The sequence below is a fragment of the Plectropomus leopardus genome, chromosome 14 (genome assembly GCF_008729295.1).
Source record: "Plectropomus leopardus isolate mb chromosome 14, YSFRI_Pleo_2.0, whole genome shotgun sequence".
NCBI lineage: Eukaryota > Metazoa > Chordata > Actinopteri > Perciformes > Serranidae > Plectropomus > Plectropomus leopardus.
Window position 1 is genome coordinate 22,938,977 of NC_056476.1, and position 27,320 is coordinate 22,966,296.

The following is a 27,320-nucleotide window of genomic DNA, read 5'->3' on the forward strand; positions in this document are numbered from 1 at the left end:
GAAGTAAAGCTTGTAGTTCGAGCAGCGGCCCTTAGAGCCAGCAAAAATCTGCCAAATGACATCTTTTTTTGTGTCATCCGGCATAGTTTTGCTTTGACAAAGGAGAGCTCGGCACTGGTTAGATGGAGGGAAGTTCAGCACAGTTCACTTACTCATACTGCCCAACATTGTTTTCAAACAAAGCTGGGTATCAACAAAGTGTCCCTGTGGATTTAATTTGATTCAATTAAAGTCTGACCTTTGAAAAACAGAAAAAGAAAAAAATAATTTTTAGTTCCAGAAACTAGGTGACAACTCACTTTGACTGCCACTTGCAGTGGACTTGGTTCACCTGGTATCCCCACTGCCAGCCCTTCATAGACTTCACCGAAAGCACCATGACCCAGACCCCTGGAGATACGCATTTATTATTTACAATTATATTAATATTTTACACATTAAGCTGAAACATTTACACAAGAGGGAAAACATACAAGAGCTGAGATTCCTAGATTGACTACAGCAGTAAGACGTATCCTAAATACACCTGTGTCCAACGAATGGGAGCTAATGGAGCTAAGTATTATGTAAAGATGCTAAGCAGAGGTTTCTAAAGTAGTTGTTCACCAGCTTTTTAGCCTCAAAAGGCAAATTACTGTCTCCGTGTGACATCCTGCCACAGATGTCAAAATGCAGAACGGTGAACTCTGACACCAAATTATACTTTTGATTTCCCCCTTTGCAGCCTTTTCACTTGATTCATGACTTAAATAAATCTAGATGCTGGGAAAATATTCATGAGTCCACAAGAAAAAAGAATTACTCACAAAGATTAAGAACCAGAATGATAAACTGGTGAACTCCAAACACATGAAAGACACATTAAAAATTGAAAGAGCTGTGCAAAAGATTATTTCCCAGCTGCTTGGATCACTGCATTTCAGCCTTTGTTTAAACTGCTTCTTCTCACACCATGCTGTATTTATGACTCCACACTACTTAAATAGAGACTTTTACATTTTTATTACAATTAGAACTGCCCATTTTGTCATGCAAATACTGTTATCCTTGAGTCAGAAATTCCACCTTTGATGCAAAGAGGTTATTTAACTCATATTGAATTTGTTCTTTTCTACTGATGGGATCATAATGTCTTCAAGTAACGAGAAAGTTGGTCGCAGACTTTTAATCTCTGCTCTTTTACCTGGTGAGGGAGATGTTACGCCGCGGCACTTCCTTCAGGTCGTTGACCGACGCTGTCTTTCCAGCGAAGCAGTAGTTGGGGTTGTAGTCGGTCATGATGGTGGACGCCCGCAGCTTACTGAGCTTGCAGTCTGGACTCTGCAACTCCAACTGAATAGACTGCAGCTCTGTGTGTTTACGTCTGTACACTGTAGACATGAAAATGAAGGAGTTTCATTCCAGTGCTGAGATATCCGCAATTTAGAAAGCAAACAAAACCTTGAACCTGTCTTCTTGTAGAAAATTATTGCTGGCAGCTAAAGCACACAAAGTGGAAAGCTTTTACAGTTATTATTTCTCTAAAGACCTTTTGCTTGTACAACAGCAATTTTTCATGAAATAGAATATTCCTTTGTGTCTGTGAAATATTGATTCCTTTCTATCTGATGCCAGATTTGCCTTTCTGAAATATTCACACACATAATGGTTCAGAATTGAACCCAAAATGTATAAATATATCACGTGTGTTATCAGTATGCACTGAACCAACTTACACCTCCGTCATTGATATTGCAAATAAATGCACATCATGTAGAAAAGCCTGCTGGATAGTGACCCCCCATTTTTCTCCCTCTCTTTCTCTCTCTTACACATATACTCTTTATAATGCTAAAAGCCTCAACCTAAGCTGGGAACACATTAGTGGCAGGCCGAATTGTTTATGTGTGTATGCTTAGGTGTGTGTGTAGGGGAGTTATTTATTTACCAAGTGCTTTCTAATGTACGAGCGCTGTCAGCCGCCGGCTAAGCAGCCATCCATCATTAGCACATTTCATTCATCACAGAGGTAGTCCCACACCTCTACGACTCCCGCCTCGTCTACTGATGTGTGTGCAAGAGTGTAGGTGGGAGTTTGGATGTCTGTGAGTGTGAGAGTAAGCGTGGGTGTGTGTGTTTGTCTGTGTAGAGGGGATGATGGCTCAATGAGTGCATATGTCTGGCTGTAATAGCCTGTAAGCAGTCGAGCAGACGGATGTCTACGCTGGCCGCAAGGTTCACTTCCCGTTCTGACAACAACCTGCTAAGGGCCGTCTGAGAGACACCAGGACAGACACTGGAGATCTGTGTGTGTGTGTGTGTGAGAGAGAGAGAGAAAATCTGTGTGTAATGTGCAAACAGAAGACAGAAACAGAAAAAACAAAGCTCATGTGAGCTTCTCGGGCATTTAGCAGCACAGCTCTGCTCTGTGGTCACTTTCTCCATTGTTATTTTGGTGGTTGTCAAGTTAATTGTGTTAAAGTGACAGTTCATACTAAAATCAATATATATATATTTTTTCCTCGTACCTGTAGTGCTATTTATCAGTCTGGATTGTTGTGTGAGTTGTGTGAGATGTGCACTTCCCTCTGAGTGGTGATTTGGTTTGCGGGTGTAGTTCATTAGATACAAAATAGTTCCTACATTAAAAACTGCTAACAACAAGGTATGTGGATTATCTTGAGTAACAGGGTCATGATTTCTGGAAATAGACATTGCTGTTGAGTTTTTCAAAAATGTATTTTTTTTTTTTGGGCATTTTGAGCATCACAAGCCAAATGCTATCTTGTTTCACTACATTGGAGAGAAGGCAGACATCTCTCATCTCATCTCAAATTGCATATGTATTTGAGCTGTAAATTTGATACCAAAAAGTAACATTTCCCATCCAATCTCAGATTGTTTGTTAGTTTTACAGTTTCATAAGAAAAAGAAAATATTAGAAAAAACATACATTAATTTCTTCGACAGAGCACGTTTTTCTCTTTTTTTCTGTTCCCTAACCCCTAAGATTAGACCTTCAACCACAGACCAGGCTACCTTGTTTGGATCCACTTCTTCAAACTAAGACACATTAAATGCACTAATCCAACAGTGGCTGATAACCTCCACCAGCCATGTCAAAGGGTTTAATACTTTTCTAATCTACAACAACACCCTGTTGGTCTGCTTAACGAATTGTGGGCCTCAACAGACAAAGTATCTCACCCTTCTTGATTGACACTTTGTATATTCTTTTCCTGTGTAAAATAACTCTAGCTGTTGAGTGCAGTCGCTGGTGGAAATATTGCCTTACAAAGACTGTGCCAGGAAAGAAATTGCTTTTCCAGCACCTTCAACTGTTACAATATTAACTGACATCCAATGACATATCTGGGCGAGGAACGACTTAAGTCTATCAAAGAAGCACCCAGTGTAGCTTTCCAAAGTTTTACTTAGAAATGTTGATATACTGTGAACATGACATGAACGCTTCAGAGTATTACCTTGTGTATAGCATTGTTCCTGTAGGGTTTAAAAGGTCATTTGCACAACAAACTATGTGCAATCTTAAGGCACTATTGTATATATAACTGTAACCCATTTTGTTCCTCCCAACATTTATACAACATTCAGAGCATATCCGTGATTCAGTCTGATTCAGGGTGTCTGCACAGGATTCTCAATAGGGGTTTGCTTGAAGCTAATGGTCCCTATATCTGTATTATTATAAATCAAAGCCTCACATGCACATGCTGCCAGACCAGCTACCACAACAAACAGGGAAACTCAGATTACGACACACACAGAGATAGCTTGACTTAATTCTTTACTGAAGAAGCGATAAGTCCACTATATTGTTATATGTCAACTTTAGAAACAGTGTTGCTGTATTAATGTCTAAATGTCGGATACAGCTCCTTTAAATCATGAAATCGCTCATGCTCTAGAATCATATCTGCAGACTGATATATAGTTTTTTTGAAACCTGTTACATTAATTTCTAAGTACCACATATTGTCTATTTATTTTCCTTACTGACTTACTTATCATGACTCCAGACACAGCCAGCAGCAGGGCGGCGATGAGGGCCGAAGTGCCCACAGACAGACCCAGCGCCAGGTGGGACAGAGATGGCTGGGGCGGCAGCAGGGACACCTCTGCGAGACAAGAGGAAACAACAGCGTTCCACAGTTGTTATCTCCCCCAGAGGAGTATTAACATTCACTTCGCCACTCTGATCCCCCACTTAATTAATGATGTGAAAGTGATGACACAACAGAGCTTAGGAGCAGCGACGGCCGCTGCATGTCAATTCCCTTTTCAGTAGCACGGGGAGATCTCATTTCACTTGTCTAAGCTGAGGAACAAATCTGCACACCGAGAGACACCATATTGAGATTGTGACCTTTTATGACCTGGCATCACAGAATTATCTGCTACTTGTCATTTACTGAGAAACAGATTTGCAAATCATAGGGCAAGGAGACACTCTTAGGTCATTAAGATATCATTGAAATGGTAATAGCCTGGTTATTTTGCTTCAAATTATAAAGTGACAATACACCATATCAATTCATTTCAGATATACAGTTACTCATGATTCATCTCAGATTACAAATAATAATTAAAGAGGCAAGTCAAGGTCCACAGGGGTTTGTCTGCATTCCTTTGTTCCTTTGACAGAGAATGTTTGAAAATGTTTCAGTCAAGGTTGACATGTTTCAGTGGGCAGAGCCAGTCGCATGAACTTAGGCCCATTAAGCCCATTATGAATATCATTCAAAATCCATTTTATAATATCACTACACAAGTATCCAGGTGAAGCCTTTTAGCCTAAATCCTTGACATGATAAGATAAAGAGCTTTTATCTGACTGCAGCACAAAGATAAATCACAGAGCAGGACTCCACCAGCTAATACCACCATAGCTATATCCATTTCCATTAACAGGTTATCTTATCCTACGGATTGATTATTATTATGAATGATTAAGGCACTATTAAAAAAACATTTCCTCAGATAAAGATTCAATAAAGTACAGAGCCTCCCAGGCTTAATTACTTCTGCAGATTAATTCATTATCTGTTCACTGAGTCACAGTCTATTACAGGTACAATTTCATTCAGCTTAACTGGTTTCCACGTTTGGATTCATTTCACATACTTGACTGTGAGATAGAAATAGACCATGGTTCTTTCTTACAAATAGTAAAGTATGTGGGTAGTACTTTATGCCAGACCTGTAGCGTTGATGCAGGACACCTGGTCTGGTGCCAGGATAAGGTCATCATCACAGTAGCAGACAATACCATCCCCTGTCTCGTGGCATTCACCGCTCTCACAGTGACTGCAGTTCTGCACTGGGCTGATGATCACCTCGCCATCCCCCTCCATAGCTTCAGAGACACACAGACACAGACACAGACACAGACAGACAGACAGACAGACAGACAGACAGACACACACACACACACACACACACACACACAGAGTGCAGAGCAGAGTTTTCAAGAATAATCAGGGTTTGATTAGACATCTCCAGGTTGTCTCCTGGTGAAATGAGCAAAAGTTCAATAACACTGTAATGTAATTTACTGGAAAATGATCCTAATTACAGAGTGTATGAGAATGGCTTTTTCTAAGTTTTATTCTCACCACCATTATTACCCAGCATACAGCCTACCCAGTTACACAAAACATAGAATAGATTATAGCATCAATTATAACAATTTAATCAACAAACATCCTTCCATGACCCGTAAGCTTCCCACTTCTAATATTGTTCACTGATTCAAATCTTGAAAACAAAACCGCAAATCAGTCTGATTGTCAGATGTGTGTCCTGAATAAATCTGATCAAACAGAGGTTTGTTGTCAAATGGATGGGTTGTTTAAAAGCCCTTAGTTAACAGCACAGTCAAGAAAATACTGAGCTTTACATGAACGGAAAATGTGGTGAATACTGAAGATGTGATGTCTAAACATAATTCCATCTGTTAAAGGTCCAGTGTGTAGGATTCAATGGCATCGACTGGCAGAAATGGTATATAATATATATCATTATGTTTTCAATTGTTCAACATCACCTGAAAATAAGAATCAACAGGCGGGTTACCATTTACCCTCAAACTGCCCAAATTAAAATTGCTTATATAAAGTATAAGCCATATTTTGCAGAACTGCAATGGAAACACCTATTTTCGCTTTTACAGGTCACATGGTGCTATGGCTATGCACTTGTTGGTTGGAACTGGCTCCCTCAGGCATGATGCAGCAGGTGCTACAACACTTTTTAAAGGATCTGTGGGAACCCTGACTTGCACCCATGAAGTTAAGGTTAACTTATTTTGAATTAGATATGCAAGTTTACTGCATCACATTGTTAACTTATGTTACGTGCATAACATCAGTTAACTTTCCGACATAAGTTATGTAACAAGCTTGCTTACTTTAACCCAAAATACGTTCAGTGCCTAAAGCTAACCAAGTAGTTTGGGGAGTTATTAGCAAATGACCAGTTCTATTGCTTGATCTCCTGCCACCACTGTACTAATTTGGGAAATGTTCTTGTGGCTTGTATTAAAAAGTGGGACCAAACGACCTACATAATCATATGGGTTGGAGAACTTGTTTCAGCCAGTACAAACTACATGAGGTGAATCAAGCCTCAGTGTTTAATCGTGTTGTGTGGAGGGCTGAGAGCTTGCAGATTTTCATTCCAGCCTTCTCTAACCCCAAACTAAATGACTTCACTGATTCTAACTGAAGGTATGTTCATCAGTGAAACAATCTGCTGTGGTCTTGGCTGGAAGAAAACCCACAGACTCACTGCCCTCCACCACACAAGCACTCATACCTCCATAAATTGTTTTACAAACATTTTTACAATGCCCATTACTTAATTTAGATTTAAAAAGAACCAATTCTCTTAATTGTAATCTACAGGCAGCGAATCAGTCTTACATGAATTCGTTACAGGGCTGCTCTGTGAGAGCTTGTACTGTTTAGTAAGCAAAGCAAATGCACTCATCTGTGGAATCTATTTTCTCTCATCATTCTGTTATCAGCTTTATAAGTACGAATACATAAATCTAACCTAGAAACAGTTGAAAGGTTTTGAAGGAGGAATACAAATGTCTCCAGTAGAGACATTGACTGCATACTAATGTGTGGGTGTGATTCTCTGTATTGTGGATATTTATACATGTTAAATACTCCATGTTACTGAAGTAAGGAAGGTGATAATGTCTTCTTTACTGAATTTTACAAATATTTCTTAATGGTAAAATTGCAACAGTGAAACAGTTGCTCCACTATCAAAGCTAGTATCACTGCACAGATAAATATTTCTCCTCCCCTTAAGCTTTTTCAGTAATGATTTGCTGAAATTACCATGCACATGAAAAATTGTATTGTCTCTTTTAGACAGGTGGAGTGAGATTCATTGAAGCTCTCTTGGCCTCTAATAACATGAATGTTTTCTTCTGCGCCTACCAGCATCAAGTGACGGTTTTATGATTATTTGACTGCGCAGCCCTATCTCTTTTCTTCCTTCTTCCTTTGAAGCTGCCTGTATTCAGTGGATTAGGGCACTGCATTGCAATCCAATTGCCACTGTCAACATTATTGGTATGATTTTTGATCCTCTTTTGTGTCTGTCAATGCACACAGCAGGTTTGTCCAGCATCACCTGCTGTTTTTATTTGAGCCAGAGAAACCTGCCTGTGCAGTTCCAGCTGAGGAGGAAATTACTGGCATAGCCGTTTGTGATTACAACTTCAATGTAAAAATGCCCTTAGATGTGACCTTTACACAGATAATATTCTTTTATGTTATCAAATTACAGATATTACTACCTGATATTCCTGCCTGGGTGCTATGATAATGATTCTGGCCTTGTGGTAATTCATTGGTTATAAATCATGTCATTCTCTTGCTCCTTTCATGCACAAAACTCATATTTCTCAAACTCTAGTTTCAGGAAATGAACAGTTTCTTTTTGGCAGAAATATAAAGCCTTTTTTCATAAAACTATAAAACCACGTATAGACCATTTCAAGTTGTCAACTTCCAGTCCAGCCACTACTGCATGAAAATAGCACATAAACACTACACTTAGGACCTCTACTGAAATGCATACTGTGGAGAATGGTTATATTAGTTCGAGGACCTTGCTTCTCAATGGTAGGTTGTGCACTTCGACCGGGTACAAACTTGATGTCAGAAACAAAAGCCTACAATTTTGCTAAAGAAACAAACCAGGACAAAGCATGGATTGCATGGTACAAAGAAGGAACTGGTCTGTAGAACTCATTTCATTACCAGTAAGTTTTACAATTTTTAGGATAATGAAAATGACAAGACAGACACAAAACACACACAATAACAAATACTCCTATCTCATTCTGTAGACTCTTAGCCAACAATTGTTAGCTTGAACATGCTGAAAATAGAGGCAAGTAATGCTCCTCTGCAAGGCATGTGTTAGTTTGTTTGTTTAGGGAAGTGGTGGACTTTAATATCTGAAAAGAAGTTTGTACCTGTAGAAGTTCAGTGTCTCATATGCTGCTTTCATGCAGTAGTAGCTGGAACAGAAGGCTTACTGGATTAACAGAGTTGTCTTTCTAATGTGTAAATTTCTTTTTCAAAATTTTATGAAAATGGGTGTAATAGGTATTTGTATGTTTTTTGCCTGGCCAGCACTATATGAAGACAAAGTCTTAAGATTTGTGATCTTTTTATTAACTTTTGCTGGTAAAATACCCACAATAGAGGATGCAATTTCCTTCTTTAAAGATCCAGTGTGCAGGATTTAGTGGCATCTAGCTGTGAGGTTGCAGATTGCATATACAAGAATTACAGCAGCTGACATGAAAATGTTAACGTGCAAAAAGTGAAGGCCCTATCTAAAGCCAGTGTTTGGTTTGTGTGTTCTACTCTGCAGTAGAACAGCAAGGCAAACCCCATGGTAGAAGGCATGCCTGTTATGTAGGTATAAATGGCTGATTTTAAGGTAACAAAAACACAACGATATTTATCTTCAGGTGATAGACTAATAAAACATAGTTCTAAATATTATATTCCATCTCTGCAAACACATGTCCTTAAACCCAAAATACCTTTATTAACAACATAGTCCAGTGAAGCTAAAAACCAGCTGGGGCCACAATAGACAGGAATGACAAAAATGTGTAGTTCAATAAAGAGCAAATTCAGTGTAGTTTGGAATATTACACTTTTAGCTTCATTTGAAGCTGAAATTCACTGTGGTCTTTTTCCTCCAGAGGAAATGAAGAGAGGTCGATGACAAATTGAGGACTGTGGCTGTTGAAAGCGACACTGCCGCACCAGACAGCATCATCCCTATTAAAGCTCAATGGGAAAAAGATATCAGTGCGTACTTTACTATGGCTCAATGGAAGACATTTTTAAAACCACTTCAACTTCTGCTTCCCATTTTCCCTTTTTTCTACTTCTCTATATAGCTGAGTGAAGAAGAAATCTTACATGATGTATGGATAGGCCATCACTGCAGCCGAACATTTCAGTCAGACTCTGCTTTAGTACCTGTCATGTTCGAATGTAGATGTAAATGTAAATAGAGCAAAGAAGGGTCAACAGGTCTATACTGGATGGATTTATTGAGCAGTTCTTCCTCTCTATCTGGAAGCATTTTAATCAAATAATCTAGATGTATCCTCTGCCATCTCTCCATGGCTGCCCATATCTGCTGCACATTTTTACAGTTTCCTTTTTTATGTGATGGAGTTAGAAACTTATTCTCACCGTGTTGTACAAATCTATATTAGTTATGTGTTGCGAAAGCTTCCACTGTACCGCGACAAAAATTCATTTAAAAATGTCAATAGCAGAAACAGTTTTTCTCATCATTTCTGTGAAGTACAAACACATTAACTCTCACCTACAAACACCACAAAGGTATCGCACATTGAATACAAATACTTGGCCTGCGGGCGCTGACTGCTTACAAGTTTTTCTGTCTCTTCTTTCACATTAACATTACCTTTCAGAGGGTAGAGGAAGGGATCTCCCTCTGGGCCGAGGAAAGATGTGCCATCGTCACCATCGTGTTTGGGGTTGTTATCTATGGATGTGTTGCCACCTAGAAACCAGGAGGACAGTGACAAAACCTCAGCACCATCCTTATATTAATTAACATGCTATAATTTATGAAAAAATTTAGCACATTGTCACATATCACGCACACAGAAACACATTTTATGTCATTTCATCTGTAATCTAATCCTTAGTGACACTTGCTTTGACTGTCCTCCCCTTCTACCCATACTTCAACTTACATATTTCATCCTTGTGCGTCCCAATGCATTCTAATGTTAGTTATTTGCATTTTGCTTACCACCCACTTTCCTTTTTGCTTTATTATTTATATTTCTTATTATTTATATTTCTTTCTTTTCATGCATTATGCTGCATATTTCTCCCTGCTGTTATGACCTAGTTATGTACTGAGGATCATTAAAGTTTATCTCACTCAACACTGCTTAATGATATGCACTCAGCGCAAGGAGATACACAACCTGTTCTCATTCCACCACATAAAATTTGTCAGTGGACCTTAATGTCGAAATGTGATGCGCTAGGTATCTTCATACTTCTATTTTGGATGTCCAGGGATGGCATGTCAATTTATGCTTGTGATATGCATTGTGTCTTTACAAAACACAATTCAGTTTTCTACGTACAGTATTTTTCAATATACACTTACGCACGAACCATATTGCCATGTGAGCAGCACTGCTCAGACAAGGCTGCTGCTCAGCTGCGGCAAATCTAGGTTCAATAAGAGTCTTGCCAATTTTTACCACCTGACACACCTGGTTTCCAGCAAAAATAGACAGTGAAAAGGTGTATTAATGGTCATACTGATTTAATTCCACCTTTCACAACAGTTTCAATTTCTGTCTGTCACAGACATGAAAACATTTATGAACTCAACCTTTCCCCTTTCTGTTTCAAAATTAAAGCCTTTTGATAATGCTTCTGTGGAATGGCTTCTGTGGAAAGAAGGTGGCTTTTTATTGTGAAATCTTTGCCAATTTGTTGAAAATACAGTGGCTTACATGACCTCATAAATTCGTGAAGTGTCATCTTTTAATCGTGTAAGTACAGTAGTTACAGCAGCAGACAGCTCTGCAGCAGTGCCACAGCAACAGCACTGCCAGTGTGAACACTGCAATCGTATGGGTCGCAGCCGTTCAGCAGGGTAGCTGTCAAGAGCTGCTCAGGCATGCAACGTGGCCCCGGCATAATAAAAGCAAATTAAAAAAAAAAAAAAAAAAAAACACATCATGGTTTTGCACACATATGAAGCGAACAGCGGGCTCCTGGGTGAAAGTCCAGGATTTGTTGGACCCAACCACCTTGCAGCCCTTCCAATAAGGACTGTCTTTTGCTCTCAAGGAAGTTGCAGGCAGCATTATGAGTTGGTGCTGCCCAGTGCAAGTCATACCAATGCAAAAGAAGCCTAAGTCTGCGTCTCATGCTGACGTCCACTGACAATGCAGCAGTATTTGGCGAGTTGGTTGATGCCCGCTGCCTCTAAAACACCTCATGTGTATCATACCGTTGTAAAAGAAGCCTCTTTACGTCGATGTCTGACGCCAACGTCACTGACAAAGGGGCGAGTTAGAGTGAGAACAGGCTGAGATACATAGTGTCATACTTTGACAAGGTGTTTAAAAGATCTAATCCAGAGTGATTACAGTTGAATGAGTGGTTAAAGGGACAGGAAATGCAGCTGTTTCTGTAATTCAATCTGATCCTTGATCTCTATAAACCCTGTCACCCTGCCACATTCAGGATAAAACACATACTACACTGAGGGCCTGTCTGTGGGTCACATCTGACAGCTCAACACATTTTATTTATTCAACTTTTTTCCTGGACGTTCCAGAAAAAAACTTGCAAATCTCTTGGACTAACCTCTGTAGCCTCCACCGGCGCCCCCGGACATGCAGCCACCCCCGCCGCCCCCGAAGCCACCGCGGGTCTGCCAGAACTTTTGACAGGCCTGCCCTCCCTGGCCTCCGAGCACCAGCGGCCTGCCACCCTGACTGACAGGCATGCTGTCGTTCCAACCTCCGCCTCCACCTGTCACCAAACACAACGCACCTTTGATATGATGTGGAGTAATATGCTGTGTAGCGAATCAGTGTGTGTGTGACAAAAAGGGATAGAAAGGTAGACAGTGAGCTCGTAAATGGGTCAGTGTGGTGGGAGAATGATGCTAAACTGCAGAAAAGCATGTGGCATGTCTATAGAAACACACACAGTATCACATATATTCACATACACATCCACAGCACCCCCCTATTAGTGATAACAGCACTGGTTAAAGCAGAGACCACAAAAACATAAAATCCTTTAAAAGAGACCTGGTAACACGAGATTAAAGTTATAGCTAATAAAGTTAAATCTAATCCCTCCCATATTCCCTAACAGTAGCCAATTTAATTTTCCCCTTTCATTCCTATGCCTCTCTGAAGCCTGAGAGATACAAACAAATGAAAAAAAAAAAAACAAAAACACTCTCCACGCTGGCAACAAAAGCCCCCAGACACGCTGAATATTTCATTTTTCATTCACCGAGTTTCCTCAAAAGTAAACCTTGGGCTCTGTGAAGATGTAAAAATCAATATCTTATGTTTTCTGGGCTGTTCGTCAACTCTGAGCACATGAATAATGCAACCTGCAATGTGCATGGATGTTACATTACACTGGGAGTATGGAGCATGTAGCTCTGCCCAGCAATGACGGGGGACAAAGTGCTGGATATGAATAATCATGAGTGGGGCCATGCTGTGTTTTGTTTTTTGCCAAAACACAAACACTGGCGCATGGAGGTCTGTGAAATGTATGCGTTAAGACAGAGGTAAACACCTTTAGGATAAATGAATGTGTTTACAAGTGCAGGTAGACATGCAAATAAACACTTCCACTTCGGGCTATCTGTAAACTCAGCTTATTAGTTTGTGTGCATGAGGCAGAAGCGAACACAATACACAGCGCCTTTCTCATCAGAAAATGGGGAAAGATAAGCCATATACACAACAGTTCTGTAATAGGGTATTAGTCATCTGCTCATCTTATACACACTCGCTACACTGACTCTCCCTGGACTGCGCTGTCTTACTAACTCTCACATAACTGCAGCCAAAAACAATGCACTCAGTATAGTGTATTTCCCTACGCATGCACAACACATACAAATGGCAACAACATGCATATCAAAGCTGTGTGAGGCGTACCTGCAGCATTTGACTTCCCGCTGCGTCCCTGTTGGCTGGGGTCATAGTCCATCTGCTCCAGCTGGGTCTCTGATAGACTGCTGTAGCCCCGGCCGCCTCCCCCAGCAGCGATGATGAGGGGGATATACACCTCTTTTTCCACCTGGGTAATTATTGCTAACACTTAGATTTATGTAGTGGTATCTGCTCTTCAACGGAATAGTTCAACATTTTGGGAATATGCTTCTTTGCTTTCTTGCTGGGAGTTAAAAGATTAATACCAGTTGATGTTGTTTGGTAATAATATCACTGGAGCCACCAGTTGGTTAGCTTAGCCTTTACCTTGGAGAATTCTGGACTTATGAGATCACATAGTACCTGTAAAGCTCATTAGATAATATACTATATCTTGTTTGGTCTAATTGTTAGAACAATTAAAGCTAGCTATCTGGCTGCTTGTTGAAGTTTCATATTTAATGGACAGGTGTGAAAGTTTTAACTGACATAATTATTATCTGTCGTCATTTGATGTTTATTTTCACATATTATGTATGTGATTTATTTAATGAATACTGATTTGACACTGGAATTATGTCTTTGTTTTAGCACTACGCCAAAACCATGTTTATGTTCTATGTTGCAGGGACATATTTAGTTGAAACAAGTTTTGCACTCCCCTTAAAGGCTTATGAAATTGAAAGCAATTTTGCATTGCCCACTTTGAAGGTTGGCTTTTTTTGTAATAAGTGGACTGCTTTCCTCTCAGTTTTGTACAGCCAGCAAGGTATGATGTACATATTAATGGTCAGATTGCAAAGGTTTATATGCGATGCAAATGCATGCTTATTCCGTACATTGATTGAAACAGTCAGATGGTGGATTTTATGAAGGTAATGTTGACTGAAGTGCGATTGAGACAAAAAAATCCATCAGTAACGAAGAAACATGGTGTCGCGTATTTCCTGATGTGAGTGATGTAAGTGGTTATCAGTCTTCTCATCTGACTCTAACTCAGCTAATCCGTATATTTCCCAAAATGTGAAACTATACCTGTAAATGAATACTTTGGGTTATTAAGATTGTCAGCTTATCATAAATCATCTTATCTGTTCAGTTATGAGAGTAGAGTGCAGAGGTAATTGATGAGGTGGGTGTACTAAGGTAGATGGATAGGTTACATCAGAGGAATTGGATATACTGTCCTATAGACTCTAATGGCTTTTTCGTTGATAGGTGGGAAAACGTCCAGAAAAGATTTGGGTGTACCCTGTGTACTTGGATATTCCCTCCACTACACCACTGAAAGTGTGTCACTGGTGAACTCTTGGCTCCAGTGCTTAATGATCATTGACATAATGAGTGACAGCAGGCACCTAATGTCATCAGCTAACAACATGTTAATATCCCCCAAAACTGCATTAAAATGTGTGTCCTATATCTAGCAACATAGAAACTGGGCTGATTTTATTTATACAACACATACTTTTTTCACTGGAATATCACATCACACAAAATTATACAAATTATGTGTAGTTCTGAAATGCAAAGTTCAAAAATATCTTCCTGTCCCTGAGTGCGTCATTCCCTCAGCAGCTCCTTACCTTGAACACATATGTAGCCCCGCCACCTCCTCCTCCGCCCCCTTTCACTTGGGTTTTGTTCACCATCGGGCCGCTCTGTTCCAGGCAGATCTTATTCAGCATGCCGTTGGACTGCAGGGAGGGAGAGAGAGAGATGTCAGCTCACCAAAGAATTGCTTTCATGCATGTCAGTTGTGAGAAGGCTGAGCAGTTGCCAAACCCCAGCTGCTGGGAGTCTTGGCTTTAGCATTATAATGGTGAGTAAATACCATGCAGGAATATCCAGATGCACCCAGGAACTGAGAGGCGAGGACCAATATTGCCTTTATAAGACAATTCAAGTGAGATTTGAGCATTTACTGATTTCCTGTTTACATGAGTGTACATCTGTCTGACTATTGTAGAACAGCTTCCTGTTCACAGTGACGGGTTCATGTTTGTGACTGAATAAGACATCTCTGGGGCTGATTTCTATCCTGTTTAAAACCTAATTGGAGTTAATGAAGCTGATAGGTTTGACAAAAACTAATTCAATATGTACTCTGTATAGTTAATTATGTTGCAAAGATGTGACATAAAAAATGAATTAACTTGATGTTATAGGCACTGAATTCCCATCATGGGAACTCAAAAGTCTGCTATTAAGGGAGGCTTGTTTTTGCCACACCTGCCTTTTTTTTAACAGAGCATAATCAATTATGTAACATTGAGGGGGACCATTTTTAATAGACATCTTTTGCAACCAAATCCCCAAGGCAGATCTGGGGGGGAATATCTCCTATGCAATTTTTTTGGAAGCATAATGCCTAAACTGACTATTTTACAGGATTTTGTAACCAAAATAATGGATCAAAGTTTTGATGACTGGTACCCCATTTCCACCAAAATTAGCTTTGGTTCTCAAACTGTTTCTTTTTAGGATTCTTGGAGCCTTGATGCAGCTTGATACCAGTTTTAGGCGGAACCAATGTAATCAAGGATGTGTCATCAATGAAAGGCATTGCACAATGAACTGCAACAGTAACCAGTAGTAGCAAAATCAAGATTTAAATTGATAACCAGTACACTTTTGTCAATACATTCATTTATTTTCTGGTGGCCCGCTACGATAAAAAATCTGCAGCCACAAATTGATTTTGTATTTTTGGAGCTGGACCTTTCATTAGGGGTACTACTAGAAAACAATACCATTCACAAAGTATAATATGAACAGAAGTGTATGTTATATTTTGCCCCACATGATAATTACTGTATGAAGATTAAACAGCAACCCTTTTTAATTTCTAATATTTGGTTATTTTTGTTAAATCACATGGATGGTTATATAGGGAAGACTGCAGTGACAATTAATGCATACACAAACAAATTGTGAAATTCCATGACTAGGCCAGGTTTTGCATGACCATAGGACCCCAGAATAGCATTCAGTTTCATTGCACCACACTCCTGGAGCGCAGAGCATAGACAGAGCAGCAGTACCCCAGGTGCAGTGAAAGTGAGACTTAACCGTAAATTGCTGGTTTTAAAAGTTTGCTTTCACTCACAGCAGCTCCTCCTTTCATCAGTCTAGTGTGATCATCTCTGAGCAATCCATAAATCAATTATTCACCTGGCAACTTAAACTCCTTGAAACTGCTGCTGAGGGAAAATGGCGAGTTTCGCCTCAGCTGCATTCACAGACCAACAAAAAATATGTATGTTTTTACTAAAAACAAGCATGGACCAACTATTAATGAGAATACTGAACACTCTTTTCTCTTTTTTCCCCAGACGATTACTTGCTGACTTTTTCATTGCTGCCTTCTACTTCAACCTTAGAATGTGACACGCCCACTGACATCACATTTTGCTTTTCAGGTCAAAGAAAACATGCCTTCTTTTGGTTCCAGCTGAGAAACAACTTTTTTCAGTTTCTGAACTAATTTCTTTTAGTTGAAATGCTTTAATTCAAAATTAGGTGCAGGTAGCAGAGCGGAACAGGTTCCCTGTCGGTGGAAATGGGGTATGAGTGCCACTTGTCATGTCATACTATATTATACTACTTTTTATGACCTTTTTTTGACATAGTAACAATTTACAAAAACATAACAATTCACAGTGATGTAACCAACATAACTCTCATATTGCATTCTAGTTGTCCATTTTCTAATACATTTTAAAATTATAAAATAGAGACACAGCACAAGGATTGACATTTATTGTAACTACCCACAGCAGTCCAGCAATTGCTTCCGTCGGGGTATGGCAACACCACTTGGACAAACCAAGGACAGAGCTGCAGTAGACCTTGATATAAGAATCAGTAATAATAATAGTAGTATAGTGTTTTTTCCATATAATTTTAATATATATATATATATATATATATATATTATATATATATATATACATATATATATGTGTGTGTGTGTGTGTGTGTGTATGTATACATATATATGTTGCCTAGTTCATATATTTAATACATGCATGTTCACGTTTCTCAGTCGATCATTGGCATCTCTACTTCATCCCAATAACAAAAGTCATGTTTGTCATCTTAAATGTATGCCAAAAGAATGAAAAATGACTATACTATCATTGTGTGTTTGTGCGTGTGTGTGTGTGTGTGTGTGTGTGTTTTTGTTTGTTTGTTTGTTGTCTCAGAAACACAGCCTCTATATAAAAATGAAACTGGACATTTTATTGACAATTGATGTTAGATGCAGGGACTTTGCCATAGCTGAGGTTCTGTGAATTGATGTGTCTGCCTTGTGTGTGCTATCATGCTGAACTGCCTGGAGCCAATCCAACTCTGAGAGAGAGAGGGCTTAAGTTCCCCCCGTCCCACCCCTCCCCACACACATACTCTGTCTGAACCTCACTCATACACACACAAACACACGCCACAAGTCGCTCATCTCTCCCTCACCTCCCTCATCTGTCTGAACTGAGCTCTGTGGGGCTGGGAGGGAGGCGGGAGACAGGGGCGGGGCTTTAGTGACTGTGATTGACAGGTAGAGGGGATAAAAGGCAGTGCATTCATATGTTCTGAGAGTCTTCCTCACTCTCTCTCCCTCTCTGTTCTGTCATTGCAGCTTCTAACTCAAAGGTTGAGTTTGTGTCTAAGAGAGAAAAAAAAACAATACAAAGGTGTGTGTGTGTGTGTGTGTGTGTGTGTTTGTGTGTGTGTTTGTGTGCGCTTGACAACCTGCGTATGTATGTGTGTGTGCATGGCAGAAAGAGAAAGACACAAACGGAAAGAGAGGGTGTTTGTAAGGACAAGGGGGGTATCATTTCCCCCACCGGAGGGAAGGCTAGGTGTGAGAAAACACTGTTCTACAGCACAAATCACTTTCAGAGCGACCCTTTGGAGAGAGTCGCTGCCTCTCGCTGTCAGAACTGGGGGGAAATAAGAGGAACCTTAAACGACTTCAGACTCACTTTGGAACAGCCCAGTCCCTCTCTGCTGTCTGCACTGAGCACTTGAAGACACACTGTGTTAAAAACTAATAACCGAATGACAGTGGTGCGGACCCCTGCCTGCTAAGCTACTCATTCTGCCTCTTGAACAAAGACACAAAACACAACAGGCACTTGAGCTGCCTCGTGTCATGCTATAAGTTGAGTTTGATTCCCCCAGTGACAACGCACTATCCCAAGGACACAAAAATGCCCACGCAACACACAAACTAACAATGCATGAATTACACAAAAAGCATTTTATGACTAAATTTAACCACTGAGTTTTTATTAAACATTAGGTCCTTTCCTCATCTTCAAAAGAAAAAAAACATTAATACACAGCAATGATGAGTGCCAAACTTTGACAACTAACCCCCTTTTCTCTCTATTTTCAGTGGCGGGACAAGTCTTAGTTTAAATAGCGGATGATGGATGGTTTCATTGGCGGACCAGAGGGATTGTGAGGGTTTTAGTCTCAGTGTTGTGAACTGTGAGGGGAAGCATGCTGCGCTGCTGCCAGTGAACTACAGCATAATGGATGACAGCCACCCCTGGCAAAAGAACACAAGTAATCTTTAGAGAGACGGCAGAGAGATCACTGTGAGCTTCCAACGCAGATTTAAACAGTCGTTGGTGGCCGTAAAATGTTAAGATTTAGAGCATGGATATCCAAAATGAGGTCAAGGTCCATGGGGAGGATTATTGGATTCCTCGAATTTCAGAATGTCAGAGTTATCTTATTATGGTTCGACTAACATTAAACAGCATTGTATGTCTGCTCCAGCATATCTAATCTGAAAGGACAGGGAGATATTTCTGAATTTTTTTATGATTGCGTTCCCTGATTTTGCATAAATTTGATGTAATAATGGAAATTAATTCATGTATACGCATCTTTTTGAATACAGCTCAAATCTTGCTACAGTAACATCAGTGTTGTGGTAGTCACGCTAAGCCAGACAACAACCTGCCACACAACACAAGAGCCACAGACAGCGAACTTAACAGCATGAACACACGTGCATCTTAGCTTGTTGAATCAGCCATCAACCAAGCATTCACCAGCAAACAGTGCACTGCTAACATCAGTTTGCAGGCTGGATAGCTGCAGCACATTACAGTAGAGCTGCCTGTGTATGTCACTTGGGTTCAATTAGAGGCTGTTGTAGTCCCATAGCTCTAACAAAAACACTGCAAGATAGTTTACAGTGTCCCGTTCCTATAGTGAAGTCTAACACCAGCATTGTATTTTCCCCTAGAATTTTCACACCCTTTTATTAGGGATGCACAATGTTATTGGCATGACATCAGTATCGGAAGATAAGCGCCTCAAAATGAAATACTACAGCAACCCGGAAATGAACATTTCTGCAATTACATCGACACGTCACCCCAGCCCTAGTCACAGCTATTGCAGGGAGAGCATCATCTAAGTTGTTAAAGTGTGACTAATTTTACAGTTTTCTTTAAAAATGCTACACTTAACAATTATGTTTTATGTGTAACCTTAGTTCAAAGTTCAGAGTTGTACTTTTTGTCTGCATTTCCAAAATTTACTCATACATCAGCAATTGACCAAAATTAGTTGAAAAATATTGGCATGTTACATATAGGGACAAATCCAATACCGTCAATCCCTACTTTAATTTATTAACACGTCTAAGTTACACTAACATTATTGTTGATTAAAAAAAAGGGATGACTAAATGAGATTTCAGCTGAGCTGAAAGTTTGAACATGACAAAGAATGCAGACTAAAAATTTCTCTTCCACTGCTTTTTAGTCATACAGTGTCATCATAGTATAATTCTGTTCAATTTAAAAGCAACTTTAATCTTCAAACACTGCAATCATTTCAAGAAAACAAGATTTAAGACAACGCTTGCATCCCCCCATGGGTCTATAAAGGAGAAATATGTTTGTCTCCTAATTCAGAAAGTTGAGGCACTGCCGGTTTTACAGCTAATTCAAAGTAGATCCATAAATCGAATGAGATTCATTCCTCATGTTTATCTTGCATTTATGACATACTATAAACTGTATGCTCTCATATGCTACTGAACAAATTTACTGCATGACTTACATTGGGGCATGCGTCCTCTCCTTTCTGTCCCACCAGGACGTAGAGAAGCTCACCCTTCCTCAGCGGGAAGTCTCCTGTGATGTAAACACCATGTGACCTACTCATGGCCAACACGCTTCGACCTCCGGCTGCACCGTAGGCTGTGATCCTGGGGTTGAATAGAAACAGATGACACACAGAGCAACTAAAAGCACACAAATGAACTCATTAGCAGGATAATTATCCTAATGATACAGTAAATGAATGGCTGATATTTTTTTCAGTGTTTCTATGAGGTTTTGAGGAGTTTTTATTATGTGAGAAGGTGATGTATACTGTAACCTGTACAGCAGGTGTTTATCAGAAATAACCAGAGGTGGTTTTATGAGTGGAAACACTTTCACTGTCTCAATAAAAGCAGTTTGATCTAGCATGGTACACATACACAAAACCCGGCACAGACTGCAGAGAGCATGGCCACACAAACACACAGAGACAGATGCACGCACACGCACACGCACACGCACACGCACACGCACACACACACACACACACAAACACACACACACCTTCACAGCAGAAGACACTAATTTCAAATGCTCCACTTTTCTTGCCAGGAAAAAAAAAAACAACTTGATTGGTTTTTGGTAGTGCTTCGATATTTCTCTTCCCCCGGTGGTCGTGCTTGGTGGGGAGAGAGAGGGAGAGCGCTGCCCGGTGCTCAGTAGCTACCTCAGCTGTTTGCCTAATGACTTTTGGGAGATGCAGAGCGCATATTCATCTCTGTGACCGTCTGTCAGCTTCATTTACAGGCTCCGCCAGCTCAAACGGGCCACATCAACACTACAATTCTGCTTTTTGTGCAGAGACAGAAGGTGTTTTTCTAAAACTGCGGGACATGTGTTAAGACAGAGCTGTCCATGCTGTTGTTAGTCGGGTATTTTAAGACTCAAGAGTTTTGGCTGAGCGTAGCACTATGTGTGTGTTTTTGTTTTTCTGTTGATGTGGGAGGCTCGGAGCTTTCAGAGACGTTTTTTTTTTTTGTTTGAAACACCCAAGTCAAATCCAAGTCAAACGCCTCATGTTGTCATCAATGCCCACAGGAGGCATATTGATCCCTGCAGTGGATTTTACAGCATTAATCCAAGAGCAGTGCACAGTTTGAGGTGTTGAGGCTGATTCTTGAGGTGTTTCGAAGCCTTAAAGACCACCAACGTAGATGTGGAGGTGGTTGGTTTTCAGGTGTGGAGTGAATCACGTTATTTAGCTGCCATTACACCTGCCTCTGCTCCCTCCTGCAAGAATCTGATAGTAGCACTTCTCTGTTTGCATGTGGAAGCCTGACGTGCTGCTGATGCACAGAGGAGTAGCGGTGGGCACGAGGAAGAGTCTGCATTGTTGCGAAAAATGTGTTGCGCAGCACTGATATCTAAGAAAGACAGTGCGTATTGTGTTGTGTTTGCATGTTAAGTGCCCATGAGTTAAGTGAACACTGCTAATGATTGGCCCTACAAAGCACTGAGGCCCTTAAGAAAGAGATATAATTGTTAGAGAGTGGGTGTTGTATGGAAATGAGTTGTACAAATAATGGTGTGGTCTGATGTTTGCATGCTCTGAGGCTTCATACTCTGGCAACAGCCCTACCTGTATGTGCCAGTTTCCGGGACCCGCCACATCTGAATGCCTTTGAAGGGCCCTCGGGTGCCGACTGTCACGTTGACATTGCTGTTCCTGTAGGAGTTGAGGCACTGAGTGGGAGTTGGGCCTTCAGGGCCCGCAGCCCCACAGGTATGAAAAATCCATTTCTTGGCTGCACATGAAGATGGGAAAAAAAAAAAACAAAAACATTTAGCGCTTCATAGCGCGCACAGCTGCATATTCTTTATTCAGTCACACACGCACTTAAGCAGACTTAAAGATGACAGAGAGGCTTAAATCCGGACCGCACCACAGGCTTATTACAGTCCAATTTGTCCCACATTCATTCCACTTCAACATTCCCCATCGCAACACTTTCACATCAATAAAACTCATATGTGCAAAAATAAAAAACAATTATTACATATTGGGAAGGCAAGCTCCAAAGTGGGAGCTCCTCATATGAGCTGCGACTATCATCACATTCGAAACTGCAGCAGGGGACGCAGTGACAGGATCACAGGTGACAAACATTTCTCCTCATTTTCTGTGTAATCCCATGTGTCGGCGCTAATTGGAGTTCTTTTCACTGTAATTAGCACGAGATTAGTCTTGTCAGATGGACGTGGAAGGACTTAACGCTGCAGTACTAAATCCTGATTTAAGGCTTGTGAACACAGAGCAGCGAGGAAGACACCAGACGGTGAAGCACCTCTCCCTCTCTCTCTTCTTTCTCCCTCTGCCCGGTTACGAACACTCTGAGACTATTTATCATTAATTTAAGAGCGGGGCTGCAATCTGACGCGAGCTAAAGTCAAAGTCATTCCTGCAACAGAACAACTCACATGAGCCTCTGAGTCGCAATGCGATTGTAAAATTGTTTGTAATTAGATGCTTAAAGAACTAGGTTTTTATTTCTATTTTTGTCGACAGATACAGTAGCAAACCAATTAAATGGTGAATGAACAAAAAGGAAGAAGAAAAGGTAACATGAGACTAGTCTCTGGAGTGCAACTTGAACCTATGATGCTCCCACCACAACATCTTTTGCTGCTAGAGTTGCCTGCTATGTAGTGCCTATTAGAGTAAAAGCCCAGGAACTGAGATCCCAGTATTTACAAGGATCTCTTGCCAAAATCCACTCGCTCTGACTGAGCAAAATAACCGCAGGAAGCTGGTATTTTTAGTGAGTGCTTCTGTGTGTGGCAATGAGCAACAAAATGAGAATATAAGCCATTTTCTTATTAATTATCTACAGTTGAATTATGAAGAGAAATTGTGCTTTCGCTGGGAAAGAAGTAATGAGTTTTCGGGAATGTAATAATTTCAAAGCCAGGAGAAAAAGCATCCATCCCTGGTGCCTGTTTCTGTCGCTGCCAGTCCGAATGATGACTAGCATTACCGCTGAAACCTGGATGGACTGCATGTCGAGCATCCTATTTGTCAGTCTGATCCTTGCGATTGGTTTGGGTCCAAGGGCACCCGGTAAGTGATCCAACATCAGTGGCTTCACACCGAGCTCCACTCTGTCTCTCCACAAACATCTCCTCTGAGTTTGGTAAATTGTTGCCAGCAGAGACAATTTCAAGCAGGCCAATACTTTGAAAAACACTTTAAAACACCACTATGGTAAGAAAACGATTTGGAGTTCAGTCTGGTTGTAGCAAATGCACTCCTACTGTACGGAAATAAATAAATAAAACAGCGTTGTGGGGTTACTGGGGCTCTGTCTGGCTCCGATCCAGTAGGAGTAAATTGATCCCTCAAGTCAGTATTTTCAACACCCAACAAGGTAAAAAAGAGTTAAGACTGCTGGGAATAAATCCATCACTGGAGCAGAAAATCCTCCAAAGCCAAATGGTGCTTTAGACGTAAATCTTCCTGTACTTAATGGGTTACACTGAGATGGCAATCAGTTAATGCCAAAGACAAAAAAGCAAAGGTAAGATAAAAGTTTGAATGACTTAACTTGGTTTTTCTTATTTGGAGAAGTGAGTTCTTGGCAATCTGACATGAATTAGATCCCTGATATGTAAAGTGAGCTGCACTGTAATATCCGACAAATTTATTTCAATTAAAATCTAGGCAACTGGTTGCCTTGAAAAATGCAAGTACATCTAACTGTTAATCTTAATTTGTGTTTACGGTATATCTAATAGTTAAGTTTACTTAAAATTTTGCTATATTTACTTGATTTTGTGAAGTTGTTGCAACTTAAAAACGAGAAGTTTGATCAAATCATCTTTCTAAATTTTAGCAACTTGACTAAACCAAGGTTATATTTCTGTAATCTGCTGTTTGCACACTAGTCAATCACATTTGTATTTTCTTAAATATGTTAACAAAACAGAACTTGCAGATTTCTTAACTTTATCATTGGTGAAATCCTTTGTGATGATCAAGTTAAATCAGACTAACTTGGTTTACTGAAGCTACTATCACTTAGAAAGAACAAGATGATTGGTTTTTTTTGCAAATATAACAATTACATATAAAGTATACATGGATTAAGATTAAGTTATATTTACTTTGCTTTTTCAAGGCAATCAGTTTCCAAGATTATTTTGAGTAAGATCAACCTCAGATTTCAGTGTGGACAGTAGCAGCCGCTGGTGTCAAAAATAGCAGAGCATTCCATTCGATTTCTTTTTGCCATCTCCCTAGGGTGCAGTTGGTTTCACACTTCAACCCAGCTGATCGATCTTGTTGGTCCATCAATATGAGTGAGTTCTTACGCACGCACACAAGAACACACCACCCAACTGGCGTAATGAGCCATCTTGTGATAGGCACTTGGCAGAACAAACAAAAACAAGATGAGCTCTCACAGATGATAGTCTTCTCTAATAACTGGTGTGCACACTCATCAGCCTCTCTGTCCAGCAAAACACACACACACACACACACACACACACACACACACACACACGCTCACAAACATCCCTGGGGAGACTCGGACTCTGCCTGACTATTATATGAATCTCCTTGTCTGTGAACTTTGCCACTGGTGGTATGCCATCATCATAACAAACACTGGCCTCCATCAAAGAGAGGGGCAACTCTGTACGCTGTCATCAGTGAGGCATTGAGACTCGCAGTGTAGAAAAATGTCTCTGATTGGATTGAAATACTGACAGCAATGTTCCAGCAGTCTTTATCTCCTTTGAACATTATTAAAGTGAAACAACAGTAAACATGTCATTCATTATGAATGACAAAGGCAGTCCTCCGGCCAATCAGTAACAAGTAAACAAGCATTTCATCACCCTGTTAAGCTTCTGAATGGTTTTTGCATTGCCAGAATGAAGCAATGAGACTTTCAGTTTTTGTGAAAAATGATTATCACTTGGGACAGAAAGGCATGTTGGGTCAAACTGACATTTTGACTGAGAATGAACTTGAGGCATGACTTCTTAAATACAAATGTTTTGACTTTATGGTTTCTGTTCTGTTCTTTTTACTGGGAATGTAACGATGCATCACAAGGCAGTTAAAAATCGATAAATAGTAAGTGAGATTAAAATCGGTAAAATGAAAATTTAACAGCAATAATCTTTTGCACAGCATAGGGCATAATCTACGTGCTACGTCACTACGTGGTCAACGTCCTACGTGGTCAACGTCCTACGTGGTCAACGTCCTACATCAAGTCTGAGACAAGAGACGCTCGCCAACGTAAATAAGACAAACCAAAGGCCCTGCAACATGCGATATTGAAATAGAAGATGCACCCTCCAAAGTAATAAAGGCGAGAAGAAAACAGAAAAGACAAAATTGCAAACATTGCAAAAGGGTGTTGAACTACACAAATAGTACAACTAACACGATGCAGCATGTGAGCTGGCATCACGAGCTCCGGTCAGTCCCACCTATGCACGTAACTCCATAACGACAACTACACCGCCAAACCACACCGCCAAGATTGTGAATGTTCAGACATGCATCTATTGCATAGTTTGTTTTGCATTTATACCCTACCTCAGAAATAAAAAGGGATACTTTAGTTTGATATAGAAAAGAAGAGAAAATGCAGTATTTTGTATATTTTTTGTTTAGATGTTTAGTATTTGTTTAGTATCATGAATCATATTGAATCATGAGTTGAGTGAATCGTTACACCTCTATTCTTTCCCCAAATGAAAAACAACTCGGAATATCAGAACTTTAAAGACTGCACTAGGGTCTTGTTCAGACCCACAGCCTCCCTGCATGAAAAAATGCAGTACTCTCTTTTATTTAAATGGAGTCTGTCAACACAGCATGGGTACCATACAAGTGTCAACTGCCGGGGCTCAAAAATGAAGCGCCAAAAACTGCAGTTCCTTGAATGGCCACTTGAAGCTGGCTTCATAAGCGAGTCAGTTGCCATAAACCTCCTTATTAAAATGAACAAATTGACACCAGAAATAAACATGTTCACAACCTGGTACAAAAAACAGGCGTGGACTCTATAACAAAATTTCCCCCCTTACCTTACTTATCAATTTAAATTTCATTAAGGCTTAAAGTTACGCACAATTAAGGGTGTGGTCAGCTAGCATTACCTTGCATCACCTCAGCTAATTCAAGCCATTCAACCTGACTTCCTCTACAGCTGCAAGGGTCCTGACAAAAACTAGGAAATATGACCACATTACTTGAGTTCTAATATCCTTGCACTGGCTAACTGTCACTCAGAGAATTGATTTCAAAATCTCGCTGCTCGTCTATAAATCACTCTGTGGCTCAGCACCCAAATGTATCTCTGACATGCCGGTAACGTATGAACCTTCTAGGACATCAGGGGCTGGCCTACTGACTGTCCCAAGAGTTAGAGCAAAACATGGTGAAGCAGCTTTTTGTTATGATGCAGCACAACCCTGGAATAACCTCCCAGATGATGTCGGATAAGCCCTGACTCTGACCACCTTAAGTCAAAGCTAAACCCCCCCATTATCCATTATTTTTATACAGCCTATGGTTAGCATCATAGGGTGTATAAAAATAATGGACAATGCCACTTAGCCCCGCTGTAAAAAAAATGAAAACAAAATATCCTGGCTGCTGCTACCTTTGGAGCCAGAGTTTGTGCAGTAATGATCCTAAGTTCCTGCCCATACATTCATTCGACCAATTTCGAACAGCGCCGTTGACTGTAAGCTCACAGAATGGCACACACAATTCTATGCATCAAATAACTAATTAAAACCAAACTAATCGCAAAAATCAACACTAAAACCTTCCTTATGTTGCTAACAGCAACCTAAAATGAAATAATCATCTTTGGGAAAATATTATTCCAGGTGTAACTTTGAATTTTTGTTTTTTTCATTCACTGACATGGAGGGGGCGGGATTAGTGAACTATATTGCAACCATCCACCAAGGTGCGA

The 27,320-nt window shown here is 40.2% G+C and overlaps 1 protein-coding gene across 1 annotated transcript in view; it reads right to left on the reverse strand.

The window, feature by feature from the left end:
* The window catches only part of alk (ALK receptor tyrosine kinase), a 65,881-nt gene that overhangs the window by 18,415 nt on the left and 20,146 nt on the right, over window positions 1–27,320 (reverse strand). The window contains exons 4-13 of the mRNA XM_042500800.1: window positions 21,956–22,121; window positions 20,333–20,480; window positions 14,830–14,940; window positions 13,250–13,391; window positions 11,925–12,092; window positions 9,985–10,083; window positions 5,201–5,356; window positions 4,005–4,118; window positions 1,184–1,370; window positions 300–390 (exon numbers count right to left, since the gene is read on the reverse strand). Coding sequence (XP_042356734.1) covers window positions 300–390; window positions 1,184–1,370; window positions 4,005–4,118; window positions 5,201–5,356; window positions 9,985–10,083; window positions 11,925–12,092; window positions 13,250–13,391; window positions 14,830–14,940; window positions 20,333–20,480; window positions 21,956–22,121 — 1,382 coding nt within the window. The remainder of the gene's footprint in view (window positions 1–299; window positions 391–1,183; window positions 1,371–4,004; window positions 4,119–5,200; window positions 5,357–9,984; window positions 10,084–11,924; window positions 12,093–13,249; window positions 13,392–14,829; window positions 14,941–20,332; window positions 20,481–21,955; window positions 22,122–27,320) is intronic.